Below are 23404 nucleotides of genomic sequence, written 5' to 3'. Positions count from 1 at the left end.
TGTATAGAATAGATGCTGAATGTTTTCACTTCTTACATGAGCGTTACTTAGGTGTTTACTCCCTGTATTATAATTTTTTATCCATTTACAGGATTCTTCGTATAGTATTAATATACTTTAATTTAGATCTTGTTGGCAATTTAGATACGTCCAGAATCAAACACCCCCCCCCCAGCTTTTTATTCTGACAAAATTAATACCTACAGAAAAATTAAAAGAATAATACAGTGAGGGGTGACTGGGTGGCTCGGTTGGTTAAGTGTCCAGCTTCGGCTCAGGTCCTGATCTCACGGTTCGTGAGTTTGAGCCCTGTGTTGGACTCTGTGCTGACCGCTCAGAGCCTGGAGCCTGCTTTGGATTCTGATTCTCCCTCTCTCTCTGCCCCTCCTCTGCTCACGCCCTGTCTCTTTCAAAAATAAATAAACATTAAAAAAAAAAAATTTTTTTTTTAAAGAATAATACAATGTATACATTACCCTTCATCTGGGGTCAACAGTTATTACCTTTTGTTTTATTTATTTTAACTCTGGCTTTTTTCTTTTTCCCTGAGCCCTGTGAAATTAAACTGTAGCTACATCAAGACATTTAACCTCTAAGTGCATCAGCATGGATCTCTTAAAAATGAGGGGCGCCTGGGTGGCGCAGTCGGTTAAGCGTCCGACTTCAGCCAGGTCACGATCTCGCGGTCCGTGAGTTCGAGCCCCGCGTCAGGCTCTGGGCTGATGGCTCAGAGCCTGGAGCCTGTTTCCGATTCTGTGTCTCCCTCTCTCTCTGCCCCTCCCCCGTTCATGCTCTGTCTCTCTCTGTCCCAAAAATAAATAAATGTTGAAAAAAAATAAAAATAAAAAAAAAAATGATAAGGATAGGGATGCCTAGCTGGCTCAGTGGGTGGAGCATGTGACTCGATCTTGGGCCTGTAGGTTCAAGCCCCACGTTGGGTGTAGAGATTGTTTAAAAATCAAATCTTTAAAAAATGATATTTTCAGGGTGCCTGGGTGGCTCAGTCGGTTGAGCTTCCAAATTCAGCTCAGGTCATGATTTCGCAGTTTGCAAGTTGGAGCCTTGCATCACAGCTCGGAGCCTGGAGCCTGTTTCAGATTCTGTGTCTCCCTCTGTCTCTGCCTTTCCCCCACTCATGCTCTGTCTCTGTCTCTGTCTCTCTCTCTCTCAAAAATAAAAGTATTTTTTTTAATGATATGTTCCTGTATACTATTATTTTCCTGTATACTTTTATTGCAATTAAGAAAATTAACAGTACTTTGATAATATCTTTTGATATCCAGACCGTATCCGGATTTCCCCAGTGGTGCTCAATTTATAGCCACCCTTCCTCAAATTGCATACTATATTTGATTATGTCTCTTTGGTCTCAGTCTGTAGCCGTCCCACCCCTCCCCATATCCCTTATTATAGTAACTTCGAAGAGTCCAGGCCACTGGTTTATAGAATGTTCTACATTCTGGAGTTGCTTGGTGTCCGTTTGATGTGTTTTTTAACCCCCTGATTTTTGTAAGCTGGAAGATAGTTCTGAAAGCTTGATTAGTTTTAGGTTATGAGTTTCTGCCAAGAATATTCTGAAGGTAATGTTGGCTTGTTCCAATGTTAGTAATGCCCGTTTCGATCCCTTGGTCAGGTGGTCCCTGTCTGAACTGTCCATTGTAGATGTACCTTTTGCCCTTTGTGATCAAGTAATCTGTGGGAAGAATTTTTTAATGTTCCGGAGTAGTCTTACAAGTTTTGACCATACATTCCTCTTTCCAGAGTATTCTTGGTTGGCCCTTCCATTTCTTTGGACTTGGTAGGTCTTGCATTGCTTAAGCACGTGAGCATCACGTACAGAAAGAAGTGCTAATGTCTGATCATTCTGGATCAAGTGAAAGATAAAACAATATAATAGATGAGAGACCTGAGCCCAGCATTCTGCATGGCTCAGAGGACCCCTTTCGAGGACTACAATTTGATGTCTGCTAAAGACAGCCATCTGGTCTGGAGGAAGGTATCATACCCACAGGGTGTTAAGGGAAGATCTTTCTTTGCTAAGTGTTTATGCCTAGAGTCCAGACATTTTCAAGTGCTTTCTATGGTAATTTTTGCCTTTCTATGGAAATCATGGCTCTGATTTCATGTGTCTGACAATGTGAGTGTTAATGTCAGCTAGAATGATGCCTTTTGGAAACACTTAAATTCCTAAAGAGTGGGTAACCCTATTAGTCTGTTATAATCTTCCAGGCTAACAGTAATATGATTATAATATATTATCCCCATAGGACATGGAGAATAATCTCCTTTCCAAAAGAGGATCAGGAGAGAGACCAAAGAAGAGTATGTGAAGAATACTTTGGGATTGTAGACTGGGTAGAAGAAGCTTGCTTGGTGAAGTTATAACTAGAAGGATCAGAAATTTTAGGATAATTAGGAATCACATGGGTGTAGGTGAAGGTGGAATAATGGTTTGGGGTTGGAGAAATCATTTGGGTCTGGAGCAGTAAAGAGAGGGGAGCAAAAGCTCAGCTGTGTTTTGTGTCCCCTTTTCCCCATATTAAAATGCATGATTGTTTTAAAAAAAACAATCACCTACGTACTTGTGGCTCAGTTGGTTAAGCGTTTGACTCTTGGTTTCAGCTCAGGTCATGATCTCAACGGTTCGTGGGTTCAAGCCCCTCATCGGGCTCTTTGCTGACAGCACAGAGCCTGCTTGGGGTTCATTCTCTCTCTCTCTCAAAATCAATAGATTAGAAAGAAAGAAAGAAAAGAAAAGAAAAGAAAAGAAAAGAAAAGAAAAGAAAAGAAAGAAACCACGTTCAAAGGCAGCATTCCTAGTGTGTTCATAGATATTCAATAGGTGCCATGTGAAAAAGACATTCTTCCTAATGAGAAGAAAAGCTAGTAAAAACAAGGTAAAAGGGGCCAGCCAGATGTCCACGGCGGATACTCCCTTGCATGCTTTTGGCTTCTGTAATCTTGCTTGCCTCCTGCCTGTACCACCCACCTGCATAGCACCACTGATAAGTGCCCCCTCCCCTTATTCTTTTCTCTCTCAACCCCCTACCATCCCAGCTATAGGAGAAGGCCAGTGCCGAGGTTCGGGCTCAGTCTTTGGAGGTGACACCACTCGGCTGGCACAGGTGTGAAATAAACCGTCTTTTCTGATTCCCCGCTTGTCTCTTCCTGGGTGCTGAGTATTTGCTGTAGCAATAACTCTGGAGAACTTGAAATTTGCAGTCAAACAGATTTGGTTGCTGCAAGAACTTTCCCTGTTGGAGCAGAGAACTTCTTTGTTATATGAGGGTTTTTCTGACAGCCATGGGAATGCTGCATGGTGACAGAGAAAGGAAGTGCTGATGACCCATAATTCTACTGAGCAGAGATGACACTGTGAACATTTGATGCGGAAATTGTAACACTGTTTTATGCATGTATTTTCCTGTGTTTCTTTTTCTTTAATACAAATGTGGTATCCTGCATACACTGTCCCACGGTATGATTGTTTAGGTGAAATAATGATTGCTCAGTTTTCCATGGCGTTGACTTGGCCATAATTTTTGTCCCCAGTCCCTTTTGTTGCACATTTAGGTAGGTTTGTGGTTTTGTTTTTATAGATAATACTGAGATAAACATCCTTGAACACATCTATTTGTCCAGTTTCTTATTTGCAAAAGGATAGAGGAAACTTAGGTGTAGGCAGACAGCATTTCAGAGGTGAAGAAATTCAACTCTTTGCTCTAGAATTGCGTTCTTATAAATCACAACTAAAATATAATTTTTCAGCATGGTAAGAGAGGGAGAAGAGAGAGAGGGAGAGAGAGAGAGAGAGAGAGAGAGAATTAGAAGCCCTTTTATGACCTTGTTCATTGTAGATAGCTCCAGTATAATTTCCTGACCCGTGTGTATGGGGAAGGAGGTGGCCCTGGGAATGTGCTTTCCCATCCAGTCGAGCACCCTCTCCAGCTTTACCATGAAGGGGGCTGAAGCACAATGTTCTGGAAATGAAAGCCAACAGTGTAGGACAGTCAAACCCTAACCAGCTCTGGGAAGGAAGAGGAGAGAAGGCAGAAAATGTAAGTCTGAAGTGTATGTGGGCCAGTTTTTCCAAAGTGAAGAAAGAAAACAACACACTTAACCATCGTGAGATTTGAAGGGTAAGGAGACTTAGCAGTTCGATGATTCTCAAGGTCCCAAGGGAAGGGAGAAGAATCAGAATTTTTCAGTATTATATAATTCTGTATTTTGAATGCATTTAGTATAATTGTATCTGCATTTCTCCTGTGTATCAGTGATGGGGGTCGTGGCCTGGTTGGAAAGAGATTGAGAAAACCTCATACAGTTCAATATGAACATGATACAGATGGGACAGCCAAGGTCCAGAAAGCACAGAGCCACCAGGGACAGGACTCAAACCGGGACCCCCCAGTTCAGGAACTTCCCCTCCAGCTTTTCCGTTAGAAGGAAGATATTTATGAGGGGTTTCTAACCTTTCCCGTCATATCTGTTATTTGTGTGGTACACATATGCTCTACTCCCCAAAGACAGAAAGGTAGAACTCCTTGTCAGTATGTAAATTCTTGGTTTCTGCAGACATTTCTGGTTCTAAGAAGTTCTTCTGGGCTTCAAGGTCGGGAGCACTTGAACAGCCGTGATTAACAACCTTTCTAGAACAGAATGTTGATATGGGGGTAATTCAATTATGACAGCTACATACTTTGTATGCTTGCTTCTCCACTCACCCCCTCCCCCCCCACCGCTCCCGCCAGCCTGACAACTAAAGAATGAAATTGTGTATATTTTGTTTATTAATGTCTCTTGTCAGATAAATTCACTCTGGCTGGAGGAATCCTTGATTTTTCCCCCCCATATTACACACACACACACACACACACACACACACGTTGTAGAGAAAAGTTGTAAAAATAGAAGAAGGAAAAAAATCAAATCACATATACTGTTTACACCTAAGCCTGTTAGTAAACTTGCTTTTAATCTTTTGCCTCATGCATGTGCTTGTTCCTCAGCAGTAATTACCTGATATAACAGAACTTTGTTTCATGTTAAGGGTGATAGTCTATGTTAGGTGTTCTACATTTGTTCTGCGTATAAGGTTTCATAGTTTGTACTTGTAAAGTTATAGGTTCTGCCAAGAGTACGTATCACAATTAATGTATCTGTTATTTTATTGTTGCTTTTGAGTTGTTCTCTAAGTTTTGCTTGGAGAAATAATTCAATAAAAGACTCTGCGTGTAGAATGCCCTCTGGTTTGGAATAGTTTGCTTGAAATTGCTAGAGCAGAGGATGGGAGCATTTTTATGGCTCTTCGTTGAGTCTGCAAATAGTTTTTCCAAAGGGTTATACCAATTTACACTTAAACCAGCAAAGTTAGTCAAGGATAAGTTTCGCTGTGCCCTTTTCTGGCCGAATCTTTCTAGTGTGGCTGCAAAAAAAACAGTGTACATCTAGCTTTAGAAAACAGGTCACCTCCACCAAATGGCCATAACAGCATGCTCTGTGCCAAGCTGTAATTCATCAATTTAATAAATAGTGGAGTGTCTACTGTTTGTCAGACATTATAGATGGGAGGGGGTGGGAAGAATAACATACCCACAGCCTGCTGGAAGAGCCATGCTCACACGTATGGGGTCATGGATAAGAGTTTATGTATCACTTGGGAAAGAGCCAAGACCGTTCTAATCCTGGGGGTGGAATGATATCAGGAAACACTGGGAAAAGGGTCATTAAAGCTTAGTGTCACCAGAGCACATTCAGACAGGAGAGGTGGCAGCCTCAGCAGGAGGTGGACTTCTGCCTGATCATCCGGGAGGTTAGGCCCAAGAGGTGGGCGGAGCCTTTGTCTGGCTGGAGTCAGCTGCTGACAGCGGTGTTGCTCTGTCGGGTCCCCGCCCCCCCCCCCCCCCCCCCCCCCAGTGACATCTCCACCTTCTCTGCAACTTAACTCCCAAGGCAGAGCCAGGGTAGATGCAGGCATTCGATGGGAACAGTGCCAGATAGGTAATTTACAGTTTTCTCTGATCCAGGGTTCTGTGCAGGTTACACAGTGCAGGACTGGGGCTTCCGTGTTTGCTGAGCCCCTCTTGTGGGTCTGTACTTCTGAAGGTTGGTAATCGTGCTATTAGGAATTTGGGGGGAACAAAGCTGAAGCTTAAGTGATTGCCTTAGGCAGCTTGGCTAGTTAATATCTGTTTAGGCAGCATTTTCATTTCTAATCTCATGTACAGTTTAATAATTTAACAGCTAATACACTAGCAGGTCAGTGGAAACGTTAACAGAGTATTTCATAGTTGTTAATTTTTACCACTTGGGTTTTTTTTTTTGCTCTTTTTTTTAATTGCTGGGAATAATAACCAGGGAGGGTGAAAAACGGAACTTATGATTGACTTGGTGGTTTTTCTGCCTCACATGGGAAGAACTAGGAAAGCAAAAGATTTGTGGACTGAAATTTTTCCTCCATAATTTTGGGGATTCCTAACTCTCTTAATGCTCCCCTCCCATAACACCCAGTTTTCTTTAAATACTTTTTGTGTGAAAATTGCCACACAGTTGCTCTGGAGCAGTAGAACAGATGTGCCAAAGACTAAATTTATTTTCAAGAAATTCCTTGCATCTTAAAAAAAAAGTTTATATTTTCTTTCTTAGATATGTGCCACAGTGTACTTAGCCACCTTGGATCTTTCTATCTCTCAATGTCTACTATAAGCCTTCAGTATTTAAGTAGATCTGAAACGCAAAGATTCAGGATTCACATTAGAGCCTGAAACTTAGTACATTCTTATAAAACTTAATAAAATTTTAGGGACGTACCACACCATATCATGAACACGGACACCCACTACTGAAGTGTAATATTGGGAGCCAATCAGGTGTAAGATATTGACCCTACGGATCCAGATGAAAGGAATCTGTAAGCAAAGCGTGGGAACAGTAAGTGTGCATTCAAGAGATTTCTAGGCATTTGAGAACTGGAGAAAATGGAACATAGTATTTGTTAAAAGCTTGGACTCTGGCGACAGAGAAATCTTGGCTGCACACAGTTGAGTTACTTTTCCCAGCCTGAGTCCCCTTCAGTCTATAAAATGAGGGTAGTAACCGACCTTGGTTTAGTGTGAGGTGGAAATGAGATGACAGACACAGGTATCCAGGAAAGTGCTGGCACACGGGCTCAACAAATGCTTGACTTTTCCTAGGAATCCATCTCTTTGCAAGGGCTTGTGTGTGTGTGTGTGTGTGTGTGTGTGTGTGTGTGGTGTGTATTATATGGATATTATAACCAGAATAAGCGGGGGCGCCTGGGTGGCTCAGTTGGTTAAGTGTCTGACTTCGGCTCAGGTCATGATCTCACAGTTCGTGAGTTCAAGTCCCACCTCAGGCTCTGTGCTGACAGCTCAGAGCCCGGAGCCTGCCTTGGATTCTGTCTCCCTCTCTCTCTGCCCTCCCCCACTCACGCTCTGTCTCTCTCAAAAATAAGTAAACATTAAAAACATTTTTAAAAAAGGAGAATAAGTGAATGCATTCTTTTACAGAACTCCTCTGTGCGGAGCAGTGAACCCTGGTAATCTCTGTTTTTGGTGGTAGAGATCAGTTATTTTTCAGGTTCTGGTTTTTCTCAGAAAATATTGGTCCAAAAAGGTGGCGCAGGTTTTGCGGATACTCTGGCAAAACTCAAAGTCCAAACTTCCTATGACACCTCTCTGTTCTTTGTTTCCCCTTAATTTTCACTGTTATCTTGTGTGTGTTGCTTACATACGGGGGAAGGGAAAGGAAGTGAGCAACCTTCCTGTTTTCCTGTCTTTAATTCCTTTTCTGCTTCTGTTCTCTTTCCCCGGCCTTCGTTTTTTTTTTTTTTTTTTTTAAATTTTTTTTTTTTTTTTTTTTCAACGTTTATTTATTTTTGGGACAGAGAGAGACAGAGCATGAACGGGGGAGGAGCAGAGAGAGAGGGAGACACAGAATCAGAAACAGGCTCCAGGCTCTGAGCCATCAGCCCAGAGCCCGATGCGGGGCTCGAACTCCCGGACCGCGAGATCGTGACCTGGCTGAAGTCGGACGCTCAACCGACTGCGCCACCCAGGCGCCCCATCCCCGGCCTTCGTTTTATATTGAGAGCGTGGGCATCTGAATGGGGTATAACCCTATTGGGGTTAGTGGGGTATAATCTGTTCATAGATTTGTCACCGTGTTTTCCTGGAATGTCCTTGACACTGTTATAAGTCACACATTTGTGTGGTCTGTAGGGTGGTCAGAGCAGAGATGCCCGGTGTGAGTAAATCCAGGGAAAGAACACGTGGTCCGACAGCCTGCTCCAGTGGGAAGTGGCACCTTTGCCTGTCAGGTGCCCGCCCCCCGCGCCAGCTCTCCCTGGCTGTGGTTAGTGTTAGCAGTCCCCAGCTTTCCATCCTGACATCTTCACTCCATCTGCTGGCTTCCCAGATTTTGGCAGACAGGACATTCCCCCCGCTGCTTCACGTAGAGCAAAAATATGGCCTTTGGTAAGATTTAGACACCCAACTTTTTTTAGTTTTTTCAATGTTTATTTTTGAGAGAGAAAGAGAGAGAGAGAGAGCGTGCGTGCAAAGGAGGGTCAGAGAGAGAGGGAGACACAGGATCCGAAACAGGCTCCAGGCTCCAGGCTCCGAGCTGTCAGTACAGAGCCCGACGAACCCACGAACCGTGAGATCATGACCGGAGCCAAAGTTGGACGCTCAACTGACTGAGCCACCCAGGTGCTCCTGGACACCCAGCTTTTAATAACCAAGTGGGATTCTGCACACAGAGCCCTAGTCAGTTCATCCAAAGAATTTCCTTCCTTTGATTAAGGAACTTAGGTTGTAGATACTAAAAATACGAGTCCTTTTTCTGGAGCCATGAGTGAGTAAGGGCTAATTTATATGTTTGGATTTATACCTGCCAGTTGGCCCACCCGAAATCTGACCCTAGACCATTTCTTCAATGTCAAGCCCCTAAATATAGCACATAAAGCCCTTTGTGATCTCACCCCCTTTGTTTTTCTGGCCTCCTCGCACGTTTTGCCATACACACCCTTCATTCCAGCCATACTGAGCTGCTCTTTGATCCTCAAACATGTTTCTCCCCTGGTGCCCGTTCGTCCTCATGGGCCTCTTCCTGGCCTAGACGTATGCAGTGCTCTTCCAGACTCTCCTCTTCTTGAGACTGTTTTCCTGACCCTGCCCTCACAGAGGGATTTAGTGGCTGCTCTCCTGTCCCTTGGAAACGGGACTAGTTACAGGTTTCCTTGCCTGGGTCCTGCATTGCAGACAGTGACAAGGACTGTATCTTATTTATGGTGATCTGTTTATCTGCAGAGTGGAGGGCAGTTCTTGGCACATGATAGGTGTATAATGGCTTCCCTTTCATGTGTTTCTTTCTATAAAAAGGTTAAGTGTATAAGTTTTACCTTATTACTTAAACAATCAGAAACAATCACACATGTGCACATGTGTATGCTGTTACTTCTCTTTGCTTTTTTTTTTTTTTTTTTTTTTTTTATTTAACAGGATATCCTGAAATTCAGTTCACGGATTGTCTTCATTCTTTTTTTTTGGGGGGGGGGGCGGTACATTTAATGAAATCCACAAATAAGTGAAGCAATATAAGTGAACAGCTTGATAAAGTTTCACAAAATGAACACAGTATGTAAACAGTACCCAGGTCAAGAAATTAAAAAGTTACCAGAAGCCCCCTTCCAACCACACTGCCCACTCCAAGGATACCTGTTCTCCTGACTTCTTACTCAGTAGACTAGTCGTGCCTGTTTTTGACTTTGTACTTCACGTGCATGGAATGATATGTACGTTCTTTGGTTTCTCTGCTCCACGTGACGTATGAGAGACCCATCTGTGTGGTCGCACATAATTGTAGTTCATTCTGGTTGCTGTATAGATTCTGATTCAGATGAGCTACAGATTTTTAATCTGTTCTACTGCAGATAGACCTGTGGGTTCTTTCCAGTTTGGGGCTATTTTTAATGGTTCCTCACTCTTCTTTATGGCCTCCTAGTACTCCATCCACGTAGGTGTATGGTCATGTATTCAACCAGTCTTTTTTGGATGCACATTTAGGTTCTTCCCAATGTTTTTCTATTACAAATAACGTATAAGGTTTTGATTAACTCGTGCGTTATATTAGGAGCACGAAAAAAATACCCAACTTCATGAGGAAGGAGAGTCCCAGAGAACATTTTTGGGGGGAAGAACTAATCAATTTGGCAGCTCTGCTCAGTTGGTGAAAAGGAATTGCGGAACTTTTCCTAGGAACAGGTTAGTTTGGGGAACATTTTGGGTTTCTCTCATAAAGGAGTAAGGGCTAATATAAGAGAAGGGCTGAGAATCCCGTATGTGTACCTCCTTGGGCACAGCCTCATTCAGAAGATTCCTCTGTTTGTTGTCCTCATTTATTCACTTATTTACATTATTTGTTGTGCACCTTCCTTGTTCGAGACACGTTGTTCTAGCTAACCAGGGGCATAGCTCCCTGCCCTCAGGGAGCTCACGTTCTAGTGAGGGAAGTAGCCTAGACAAGACAAAGAAGAAAATGTGTAGTGTGTCAAGTAGGAAAATAAAGCTGGGAAGGCAGATTGGGCTGTGGGTGTGCACGTGTGTGTGTGTGTGTGTGTGTGTTGGGGTGTTTGGGTATTGGGGGTAAGACACAGGTCTCCAAGAGCGGTCAGGAAAAGAATGGCTTGCTTTTTCTACTTCTAGCTTACCAAGCCAGATGTAACCAACATTAAGGACACACATGTTTAGCCTAAAAAAATTATGAACTCTCTAAATGTGTAGAATTCTGTTATTTTGTCTTTTCCTTAAATTATTTTGCTCCTAATCTGGAATTTCAGATCTTGTAAGGAATTTTTATGAGTCACAGTCACTTATTAATGTGTGTGTTCAAGTGAAAATCATTTACCTGATTCATAAGGATGTGGAGGCTGATCGGAATTCTAATGGAGAGGAGAGAGTATGTCTTCCGGTTTAGGAGACCCAGTGCTTTGCTTCCGGAAACGCTCTAGTTAAAGCCATGGCCCAAGGCTGCTTACACTGGCATGGGGATGGAAATTTCCAATTGTGTGCACCCGAATGGGGCTCATTTTTCTCAACTGCTTTATGGTCATAAGAGATCCCTTAACCTAGATACTGGGGCTGGATGATAATTAGGGTTTCTTGTGAAAGTGTAAAAAAGTTAACAGTATGCCTGAATTTGTAGTAAATGTTATTTTGACATTTATCACACTGCATTATAATTGTTTAATTGTGTCTGTACCTTACTCTGTGTTGTCTTACTCATGCTTGGCCCCCAGTGACCTAGTACCGCCTGTCAAAAGCACCCAGGAAAGCAGGCGCTCAGTAGATACTTGTTAACACAATGGAGGACTCAACAACAGAATGCCAGTTTAAATCAGGTTAAAAAAACAATACTAATAAATAAATTCATTTGTTTTTTGTTTGTTTGTTTCGTTTTGTTTTTAGTTGTGATTCAGCCACTGTTGATCAAGGCCATATTATTGGGAAGGACTGTTTTCCCAAAAGCTTATCAAAATGTTACAGAATACCTAACCTCACCTGTCTCTGTTTTTTACTTCACTGATTGTATGACCTTGGGTAAATGACTTCTGGACTACTTGACTTCCTTATCTAAAATAAAAAATCAGGATGATATCTACTTCATGAAGATGTGAATTTTACCAGTGGGTAAAAGTGATTCGGAAACATTTTGGACCCAACTCAAAGCAGGATTTTCTTTGAAGATGGCTCTGTTTTACATACTGATTCAGTCTTCTTGGAAGGCACAGTTTTTGGGTTGGTGTGGAAGTATTAAGTGGTCTTGAAGAGTGTTTTTCTTTTTTTTTTTTATAATTTTATTTTTTAAATTTACCTCCAAATTAGTTAGCATATAGTGCAACAATGATTTCAGGAGTAGATACCCTAATGCCCCCTACCCCATTAGCCCATCCTTCCTCCCACAACCACTCCAGTAACCCTCTCTTTGCTCTCCATATTTAAGAGTCTCCTATGTTTTGTCCCCCTCCCTGTTTTTAGATTATTTTTGCTTCCCTTCCCTTGTGTTCATCTGTTTTGTCTCTTAAAGTCCTCAAATGAGTGAAGTCCTATGATATTTGTCTTTCTCTGACTAATTTCGCATAATACCCTCTAGTTCCATCCATGTAGTTGCAAATGGCAAGATTTCATTCTTTTTAATTGCCGAGTAATACTCCATTGTATATATATATACCACATCTTCTTTATACATTCATCCATCGATGGACATTTGGGCTCTTTCCATACTTTGGCTATTGTTGATAGTGCTGCTGTAAACATGGGGGTGCACGTGCCCCTTCAAAACAGCACACCTGTATCCCTTGGATAAATACCTAGTAGTGCAATTGCTGAGTTGTAGGTAGTTCCATTTTCAATTTTTTGAGGAACCTCCAGACTGTTTTCCAGAGCGGCTGCACCAGTGTGCATTCCCACCAACACTGCAAAAGAGATCCTCTTTCTCTGCATCCTCGCCAACATCTGTTGTTGCCTGAGTTGTTCATGTTAGCCATTCTGACAGGTGTCAGGTGGTATCTCGTGGTTTTGATTTGTATTTCCCTGATGATGAGTGATGTTGAGCATTTTTTCATGTGTCGGTTGGCCATCTGGATGTCTTTGGAGAAGCTTCTATTCATGTCTTTTGCCCATTTCTTCACTAGATGACTTGTTTTTTGGGTGTTGAGTTTGATAAGTTCTTTATAGATTTTGGATCCTAACCCTTTATCTGATATGTTGTTTGCAAATATCTTCTCCCATTCTGTCGATTATCTTTTAGTTTTGCTGATGGTTTCCTTCACTGTGCAGAAATAGTTCATTTTGGCTTTTGTTTCCCTTGCCTCCAGAGATGTGTTGAGTTAAGAAGTTGCTGTGGGCAAGATCAAAGAGGTTTTTGCCAGCTTTCTTCTCCTCGAGGATTTTGATGGCTTCCTGTCTTACATTGAGGTCTTTCATCCATTTTGAGTTTATTTTTGTGTATGGTGTAAGAATGTGGTCCAGGTTCATTCTTCTGCATGTCGCTGTCCAGTTTTCCCAGCACCACTTGCTGAAGAGACTGTCTTTATTCCATTGGATACTCTTTCTGCTTTGTCAAAGATTAGTTGGCCGTACGTTTGTGGGTCCATTTCTGGGTTCTCTGTTCGGTTCCATTGATCTGAGAGTCTGTTCTTATGCCAGTAGCATACTGTCTTGATGATTATAGCTTTGTAGTGTAGCTTGAAGTCTGGGATTGTGATGCCTCCTGCTTTGGTTTTCTTTTTCAAGATTGCTTTGGCTTTTAGGGGTCTTTTCTGGTTCCATACAAATTTTAGGATTATTTGTTCTAGCTTTGTGAGGAATGCTGGTGTTACTTTGATAGGGATTGCATTGAATATGTAGATTGCTTGGGTAGCATGGACATTTTAACAATATTTGTTCTTCCTCTCCAGGAGAATGGAATCTTTTTCCATTTTTTGTGTCTTCTTCAATTTCTTTCATAAGCTTTCTCAGTGTATAGTTCTCAGTGTATAGATTTTTCACCTCTTTGGTTAGATTTATTCCTAGGTATTTTATGGTTTTTGGTGCAATTATAAATGGGATCGATTCCTTGATTTCTCTTTCTGTTGTTTCATTGTTGGTGTATAGGAATGCAACCGATTTCTATGCACTGATTTTATATACTGCCACTTTGCTGAATTCATAAGTCAGTTCTAGCAATTTTTTGGTGGAATTTTTGGGTTTTCCATATAGAGTATCATGTCATCTGCGAAGAGTGAAAGGTTGACCTCCTCCTGGTAGATTTGGATGCCTTTTATTTCTTTGTATTGTCTGATTGCTGAGGCTAAGACTTCCAATACTATGTTGAATAACAGTGGCGAGAGTGGACATCCCTGTCTTGTTCCTGACCTTAGGGGGAAAGCTCTCAGTTTTTCCCCATTGAGGATGATATTAGTGTTGGGTCTTTCGTATATGGCTTTTATGATCTCAAGGTATGCTCCTTCTATCCTTACTTTCTTGAGGGTTTTTATCAAGCAAGGATGCTGTATTTTGTCAAATGCTTTCTTTGCATCTATTGAGAGGATCGTATGGTTCTTGTCCTTTCTTTTATTGATGTGATGAATCACGTTAATTGTTTTGTGGATATTGAACCAGCTTTGCATCCCAGTTATAAATCCCACTTGGTCGTGGTGAATAATTTTTTTAATGTATTGGATCCGGTTGGCTATTATCTTGTTGAAGATTACTGCATCCATGTTCATTAGGGAAATTGGTCTATAGTTCTCCTTTTTAGTGGGGTCTCTTGTCTGGTTTTGGAATCAAGGTAATGCTGGCTTCATAGAAAGAGTTTGGAAGTTTTCCTTCCATTTCTATTTTTTAGAACAGCTTCAAGAGAATAGGTGTTAACTCTTCCTTAAATGTTTGGTAGAATTCCCTTGGAAAACCTCTGGCCCTGGACTCTTGTTTTTTGGGAGATTTTTGATTACTAATTCAATTTCTTTACTGGTTATGGGTCTGTTCAAATTTTCTATTTCTTCCTGTTTCAGTTTTGGTAGTGTATATGTTTCTAGGAATTTGTCCATTTCTTCCAGATTGCCCATTTTATTGGCATATAATTGCTCATAATATTCTCTTGTTATTGTTTTATTTCTGCTGTGTTGGTTGTGATCTCTCCTCTGTCATTCTTGATTTTATTTATTTGGGTCCTTTCCTTTTTCTTTTTGATCAAACTGGCTAGTGGTTTATCAATTTTGTTAATTCTTTCAAAGAACCAGCTTCTGGTTTCATTGATTGAGGAGTGTTTTTCAAAATCTCATCCAATCTTGAGTCTGTGAATTCGTGTTTATTTTCTTTTGTTTGGCAAAATGTATCTCCTCGGTCTTGTTTTTTTTTTTTTTCCCCCAGCATTGTGCTAATTCCTGTAGATAATTAGAAAAAGCCTTAGTAGGTGGTTTGAGTAAATTTGTTATTTGAATGGGAAGACCAACACATGAGACAGTTGTTAGGAAACTAAGACGAAATATAAACAAAGGGCAGATTTTTGATAATCTGTAACAGTACCACAGAAATTCGAGGAGGACTAAAGAAGTGTGTAACTGGGAATTGAAGGATTAATGAGATTTGCATGGTAGTCAGGAGCGCCGAAGCCCCCGGATGGAAGGCTTTTGAGCAGGAGCAGTGTGGATAAATCTGTAATTAAGAAAGATCCATCTGGCAGCTTTGTGTAGGAGATAAAGACTGGAAAGCTAGCTCCTTAACAGCAATCGTGTAAGCCACGTGGGTACCTGAAATCTTTGAGGGAGAGGTGTTGGCTAGAGCAAAGTCCTAAAGCTCAGTCCTCTGAGCATGGGTGCACCTGTGCGGGTCCGTGGCTCAGCTGACCTTGGTGAAGCTGCATAGAGAACCTGAAGTCTAGAAACTGACTGTAAGTTGAATAGTTCTTACTTGCCTCTTAGGATAATTATGAGGATTAAATGAGATAAAGAATTATGTAATGAAGTGCTCAGTGAACGCAACTTAACTATTTATTATGTAGCTGCACTTCCCTAGAGCCCTGGTTCTGGAAATGTCCTCAGACCCCCACACTGGTATCGCCTGTGAGGTTGCTACAAGTGCAAATTCATGGGCCCCACTCAGGCTCCAAGTAGCTCTGCAAGGTGGTGGGCAGGGAAAAGTTTGAGAACTGCCCCAGAGGAATCCTGCCCTTGGGATTCCAGAACAAAAAAAGGGAGAGAATTTAAAAGAGGGGCCAAGAACAGTGTCCTTTGCAGTGTAGGAGATAACAGGCACCGAGAAGATTGTGGAATTTAGGGAGAGGAAAGCAGTGATTTTTTGCAGTGCCCACGAACTAACAGCTTTACACACAAAGTTTAATTAATATTTGTTTCTATGTTATTGAAGACAGCTGGTTTAGTACTATGTTGGGGATGGAAGGAAGATTTCAGGGCAGTTATATATAATATGTATAATGTACATATTATAATAATAAAAGATACCATGAAACTACATTAGAAATTTATTACTGGATGGACTTTACATCTTCTGTTTAGGGATATTTCTGGACTGCCTACCTCCTGTGACTGGGCATTGTGCTGTCTACCTGCTGTAAAAAGAAAGTGGGATGTGACTCTTGCTTTCAGAGGCTTCACGGAATCACACTTTTTAAAGGATTTGAAGGCTTCTTTTGCCGTAACTCCTCTGACTATAGAGAATAAACACTCTGATCCCCTCTCTGCTGACGCCAGAAGTTAACGTGTGGTTGTCTTCCTGTCGGTGCAAGGTCTACATTGAAACTACCTAATTTCTCCCGAAAGCATTCTGAACATCGACTTTATTTTTAATTTGTTTATTATTTTCTGGCTCCGGATATACCTTCGGGATCATTGAAATCTTTTGCAGTGTTTTATGTCCCTGTTTAACACGGGCCACCTGGGGTTTTTCATGGAGAGCTGTGCCCGATGGTCCGTCCCCATCCCCACCCGTCACCAGTGCAAGCAGCGAACACAGTAGCCTGAAATACAATAAATTGACTTCTCCGCTTCATCCATTTAGCCCTTATTTACAGCCCATCGTGTGCAGGACACTGAGATGATAATGGTGAAGCAGTGTCAACAAAACACGTCTAGTTTGAGAGCCAGGACAGCCCGAGGCCACGTGCATCGAGGCTGGCCGAGTGGCCCAGACGTAGGGGACCTGCCTGGGGCTTGGTGGGAGGGCAGCCACGTGTTCAGAGGGTCTCCAGCTCAGGCCGGAGTTCAGATTTGCAAATGTGTGTCTTGAAACCTTACCATTTCTTGGAAACGGATGACTTGGTAGTTGAGATTGCACAGGGAATGCCGGCGCTGTGCTCGCGCGTAATTGTGACTCCCCAGTTTGACATCTCAGAGACACTTGCAGAAAACACAAGTGGAGCTCACTCCCCAGAGATGACGATGATTGGACAGTCAATGCGAATGATCGTGTGTCACGATTATGTTTTCTGCTTTGGTTTGGTCTTATTGAGGGTCATTGACATACGTGTCTCGGGCGTGCCGCACCGTAGCTCAGTACTCGTGTATAATACGAAGGGAGTGCGTTTCCTTTGCACGCGGACCAAGCAGCCTGCTTGTTTCCCATTTGCTTTGGACTTCGGGGCTGGGGTGGGTGCGTAGTCAGGCTGCTGGCAGTCTTTCACTGTCTTCTGTTTCTCTCCAAATCCCCCCAGAGAAAAGTAGCTGGACCTTAGTACACCACTTTCAGAAGGTTGCCAAGACCAGACCTGGACCTAAGTGTTTGCAGTAGGCAGAGCGGTCAGTGGTTTCCTTTCATAGCCAGTGAGCGTTGAGAAGGTGAACTTAAAGCGAGATGAGATCTTCTTTAAATTGAAGGTTTTGTGATCATCACAGCGTAGAATACCGATTGGCTGTTTGAAGACCTGGTGGAATGTAATTTTTGTAATTTATGTGTTTGGGTTTTTTTCCTCAAGCTGCTGAATATTGACAGAAATGCCCCCTTAGTCCTACTCAGCTACCCAAGGAATGTTGGTGTCTTAGGAACATAGAGCCCAGGATGAAAAATAGAGTTAAGGCATTTGGGGGTTTCAGAGCTGAAAAAAGTGTTTTTTTTTTTTTTTAATGTTTATTTGTTTATTTGGTTTTTTGTTGTTTTTTTTGAGAGAGAGATAGAGAGCGAGCAGGGGAGGGACAGAGAGAGAGGGAGACAGAATCCCAAGCAGGCTCCGTGCTGTCAGCACAGAGCCCGATGTGGGGCCCAAACCCATGAACCATGAGATCATGACCTGAGCTGAAAGCGAGAGTGGGACGCTTAACCAACTGAGCCACCCAGGCGCCCCTGAAAAAACTTTTTTAAAGAAGGAAAGCAAGTGAGCCAAAGTATGTGTGTTTATTTTGTTTTGTTTTCATGATGGCTTTTGAATTCACCTCTTTTCCCCTTCTTGTCTGTTTTCTGCAGTGAACACCTACCTCTTCATGATGCAGGCTCAAGGCATTCTGATCCGGGACAACATGAGAACCATCGGAGCTCAGGTTTATGAGCAGGTGGTTCGGAGTGCTTATGCCAAGAGGAACAGCAGCGTGAATGACTCAGGTATATTTTTAGTCAAGAGACGGTCTGATTAGAATGTCTCCTCCCCAGAGAGGTAAATTTGGTTCGAATAATTATTTTTGATGAGAAAAAGTGCATTGTAAAAGAGAGAAGGTTTGGCTGAGCCTTCCCTTCTTCCTAAAAAAGAGGTTCTTGCAAAATGAATCCTTGTTCGTGTTGCCAACACTATAGTCGAGGTGACTGGATGACTCCAGTTTTGCTCCTGATACTTTTCAGGGTTGGGGGAGGGGGGTAAAGAATATCTTTTAAGACCCCTTTTTTCAGCCTCTAAGAGGGGACTAAAATTAAGCTTATGTTTAGGACACCAGCAAAACAGTTGTTTCTGGAAAGAATTTGATTTCAAAAAATGTTCCATACAGCCAACGAGGAAAAACAGAACTTGGTTGGACTTCCTTACACTTGCTTATTTTATGGCTCAACGTTGTGGGGTTGGTTCGTTGGTTGGTTGGTTGGTGGGTCGGTTTTGTCTCGTTAGTTGCACGTAGTGGTGGTCCACGGTATTTTCAAAGTAAATCTGGCCGTGGTTGCCCAACAGGAAGAGTTGCTCCAACTCTGTTCTTCCTGTTGGACTGCGCTTGAATTTCGCCAGCCCCATAGGACTTGCTTACCTCATTGGTTATGAGTGCTTTAATTGAGACCTAACAGATTTCCATTTCATAATAATCACGTCATCTGAGACAGCCTCTGCATATTAACAGCCACTTCTGGAAGAAATGTTCAATAGTTTGCCTGGTTTATCTTCCCTAGTCAGGTGTGGTTTTCATCCTGTGGTTTAATTCCAGCTACGTGGCTGAGTTTGGTAGTCAGAATCCTTCAGCTTTGCAGAAAGCTTTTGAGACTATTCAGCTAAAGATAGCAGTGATGGACGCAAGAGTGAACATTTCTGCCTTCTCAATCTTTTGGAACTTTTACCTGTGGCTTTTATTATCTTACAAGCACTAATTATATAAAGAGGAAAAAAGAACACAGAGGTTAGATGGCTTGCCTAACATTATATGAAAAGAGCTTGTTCCTGAATCATGGTTTTGACTCTAACTATTTTTATAAAGGCTATACACAGCAAGTTCTTCACCTTTGAAAGCTGTCTTTTTGGTCTCTCTTTTTAACTCCTCCAAAAATTGAACATAGAAAGTATTTCCAGATGGTTAAATGGGACGGTCGTGAGGCGTCTCTTGTCTGGCCAGGGATGTATTTTATTTAAAAAATAGACACCCCCGAGATTTTATTTTGCTAAGCATTTATGATTTGCCTTTGTATTTCTTTAACTGAGACCCAATGTGCTTTCCTGTGGCTTTGTTAGCAATTTCACTCAAGCCTAGTGCAGTATCATAAAATGAGTATAGTTGAAGAAATATTCTTGCCTCTAAATCAGCCTTCTCTAAGTTCTGAGATTGTCCAGAGCTCACTGTAGAATGTGAAGTTGCTTTGCAAACACTGCAAATGAAAATTCTGTGGTGCTTGGGATCTCGGGAGAAAGCATTGCCTCTCAAAGGGAAGTGAAATCCTTAAAAGAATTGACCACATCCTTGTTTATCATCAGTCTGGACTGCTGGCCAACTTAGCAACAAAGGACTACAGTTAGCAAACCAAAGCTTTAATACTTCCTTTCTTCTTGTTTGCAAAGAGCAAGTGATTGGCTTTTCAGAGCTTTTCGGCCAAATTGTGGTTTCATTAAACAATTGGCCTGAGCCCTGAACCAGATCTGGAAGAGGAATCCATACAGTTTTCTAAAGGCATGAGAGAAGGCTGAGCACACTTTCCTAATTCATCGTGTATGACATTAGATTTTGCAAATAATCTGCTCACACATCATCACCCTTGACTCAAGCATGGTCCTGTCAGGTGGACAGGATTTTATGTTACTTCCATTTTGCACAGGTAGCACAAATAATCTTGGAAGCGTTGGAGTGACTTGTTCAGGTGACTTTGCCCGAACCCTGCCCCAAACCTGCTTTTCGTTGTGTGATGAAACTAGGGAGTCCTTTGACTACTCATCAGCCTTCCCCCTGATGAATCAGTCAGGAAAAAAGGAACATTTGTGCTGTCATGACATTTATCCAGTCCAAGTCTCCATGTCTCTCCAAAGTTAGATGATACCGGGACATCCATCTGGGCATTCGGTGAGTTAGTCTGTTCTCTCTCAGAAGTTAGAGGGCCACAGGCAGCTGCCCTCCCTACAAGCACAGGATCTCACTAATCACCCTAGGGGTGATTGTCCTTGAAAACCAAGTTGTGGCCTCGGAAGACGTATCCAGGGACCCATTGTGATTTGACTTTGCGTGTGTTTATTTTCAAATTGTCATAGACCAAAATAATTCTTCCCAGCATCCCTCTGGTGGGAATAATCACCCATTTTGTGTCCATGGTGTCTGTTTCCCTTAAAGATTGGAAGTCTTTAGCTGTCAGGGGCTGTGTTACTATGCGCTCAACACTTCACTTGCACTGCCTCATGGACTCGTCATAGGAACTCAGTAAGGCGACTGCCGTGTTCCCACTTTAGGGATGAGAAGGTAAAATACAGGGCTCGGTGTGGCTGTGGGGTAGGGCTTGCCGACCTCCGGATGCCGGCAGCCTTCGCGGCCTCTCTGGTCTGGTAGCCCCAGCACGTTGCACACCGCCTACCACACAGAAGGCCCTCAGGAAGTGGTTTTTGAGTGTGTGAGTGAATAGATTTAACAAGAAAACATTTTAAGTGTTGTAACCTAATTCTGAGATTACCATCTTAATTGGCTTCCATGTTCCTGGCACATCCTTGGGGAGTGAGTATTAAAGAGGAAATATCATTTCATTGGAAAGGTATCCAGTGAAAACCCACCATTTTTATTCATTTCAAAGCAGTGCCAGGCAGAGAGGGCACTCTCGACCTGATCCTGCTGAGATAGTGGGTGACTGTCGTTTCTGACCCGAACACTCCCACCACGGGCTTGACAAGGGTAGCAGGACGGAGGTGGCCCACGAGCTCCACTGCCCCACCCTGGACACAGTGCTGGGGCCCATGCCCATCTTCAAAGGCTTTCATTAGTCCAAGAAGTGTAGCTAAAAAGCTTAGTGTGGCATTTAAATAATGCTGGCTTTATCCTTGAAAGCCAAAGTGGTGATTGTCCAATAAGAATGCACTTGTCAGGGGCGCCTGGGTGGCTCAGTCGGTTGAGCGTCCGACTTTGGCTCAGGTCATGATCTCACAGCTTGTGAGTTCGAGCCCCGCGTCAGGCTCTGTGCTGACAGCTCAGGGCCTGGAGCCTGCTTCAGATTCTGTGTCCCCCTCTCTCTCTGCCCCAACCCACTCGCATTCTGTCTCTGTCTCTCTCAAAAATGAATAAGCATTAAAAAAAAAAAATTAAAAAAAAAATGCACTTGTCAGGATCAGGACTGTGAGCCAGGAGATACACCTGAAGTAATAATAACCTGGAGAGGAGGCTTCTCGGTGCCATGTGTGTGTGTGACCTCAGGAATCCTGCAGAATTTACTGTGAGCAGTAGGGGAGATGCTCAAAGAACATTGACATCAGAATGGGTCATCTGGGTTCATCTCTTCTAGCCACTTAGGATTTTTTTTAAGTTTATTTATTACTTTTTTAGTGATCTCTATGCCCGATATGGGGGCTTAAACCCATGACTCTGAGATCAAGAGTCACACACTCCTCTGACTGAGTCAGCCAGGGTGTCCCCACCCTCTTAGTTTTATAAATGAGGCGAGTGGTTGGGGGACCAGGCCTTTCTCATCCTTAAATATGAGTTTGCAGGTGCCATTCTACTTAGTAACTTTTACCCAGAGGGAGATTTCTTGCCTCTGTCCACGCGTGTGTCCTTACATGCACGCAAACCTTCCCACACTTACAGCCCCAATCCCTTTATAGTCATGTGCTCAGAAAAATGTTCTCTTGTCCACATCCTTGGAAACAGGTCTGTTGCCATAGGCAAATAAAGTGAATAAAGTCATTGCCAGGGCACTGTGTAATAGATTCAGTGAGCTAGATATTCTTAACCTCTTTGTCTCTGGTTGTTGTTTTTCTTTATTTTTTATGAAAAGAAAATTTTTTTAAGTTTGTTTATTTTGAGAGAGAGAGTGCACGCGCTCATGCGAGCCGGGGAGGGGCAGAGAGAGAACGAGAGAGAGAATCGCAAGCAGGCTCCACACTGTCAGCATGGAGCCTGATGCAGGGCTCGAACTCATGAACCACGAGATAATGACCTGAGCTGAAATCAAGAGTCAGACGCTTAACCAACTAAGCCACCCAGGCGCCCCTCTTTCTGTCTGGGTTTTGGGTGCTCAGTCCATGGTCTTCCTTGTGTCTACTCACCCAGCAGGTGCAAGGTCATCCTTAGGCCTGTTAACTCGTGAAAAATGCTAATTCTTTGTATTTTACAGATATTTGTTCTGATGACATCTTTCTAGTATATACACATTTCCACATTTTTCAAGCAGAGAGGGAAGTGTTTGGTCTTTTCTCAAATGGAAGGGGAAAGTGGTGGTTCTTCCTGGAATCTCTTGGTCAGCGTTTCCCAGTCCCAGCTCAACGGGATTTGGCAAGATAAGGGAGAAGGCAGATGTTTGCCCCTCCTAAACACTGGGGTAGCCATGCTGACCTGAGTGCACATTGGAAACTCCCAGGGGTGACCAGTGCCTGCACCCCTCCCCCAGAGGTTCTTACTTCATCAGTCTGGGAAATAGCCCGTGTGTTATTAGGGTTTTTACAAGCTTCGTAGACGATTCTAATGTGCAGGCGTGGCTGCCGAAGCCCTGGTGGAAAGCAAAGTTGAGTAAGCAGGCCGTCTGAATTTGTAGGTACGAAGGCTATCTGCTGTTTTCCCGTCTTATAAATGCAAAAACAGTACCTTCTTTGCCTTTCTGTCTCCTTTGCTGGAAGAATATGTCCTGATTTAAAACAGATTCGACTTAAAACACAAAGCCTCGGCCAGAGAAAGTCAGCCAGCTTGTTTTCCCGCCCAGCTGCTCCCTCCCTCATTCAGCAGAGAGGAAGAGGAAGAGGAAGGGGCTCCTGGCTGGCCCAGTCAGCACCGTGCGACCCTTCATCTCGGGGTTGTGAGTTCCAGCCCCACGTTGGGTGTAGAGGTCACTTAAAAATAAAGTCTTCAAAAAAAGAGAGAAAGAGGAAGAAGCTGTCATTTGGAAGCACCCGTTTCTGGGCAGCTGGAGAGGAGGACTGGGCACCCACGGTAACTACATAGTTTCACCAGGTCACGAGCAGCTAATTTCCTCTGCCTCTTCCACTTCTTTGAAAGGTTTCTACCGGTGAGAAAGCAAATTTTACTTAA

The 23404-nt window shown here is 42.9% G+C and overlaps 1 protein-coding gene across 1 annotated transcript in view; it reads left to right on the top strand.

Annotated features, from left to right (window-relative positions):
- Positions 1-23404, top strand: part of B4GALT5 (beta-1,4-galactosyltransferase 5) — a 73988-nt gene that overhangs the window by 38719 nt on the left and 11865 nt on the right. Inside the window, exon 2 of the mRNA XM_086702456.1 lies at positions 17976-18110. Within this exon, the coding sequence (XP_086558582.1) occupies positions 17976-18110 (135 nt within the window). The remainder of the gene's footprint in view (positions 1-17975; positions 18111-23404) is intronic.

Source organism: Puma concolor, chromosome A3, assembly GCF_028749965.1.
Source record: "Puma concolor isolate L17-30 chromosome A3, mPumCon1.1.hap2, whole genome shotgun sequence".
In the NCBI taxonomy this organism is placed as follows: Eukaryota; Metazoa; Chordata; class Mammalia; order Carnivora; family Felidae; genus Puma; species Puma concolor.
Note: the sequence above shows the minus strand (reverse complement) of the source record. Positions and strands in the feature narration are given on the sequence as shown.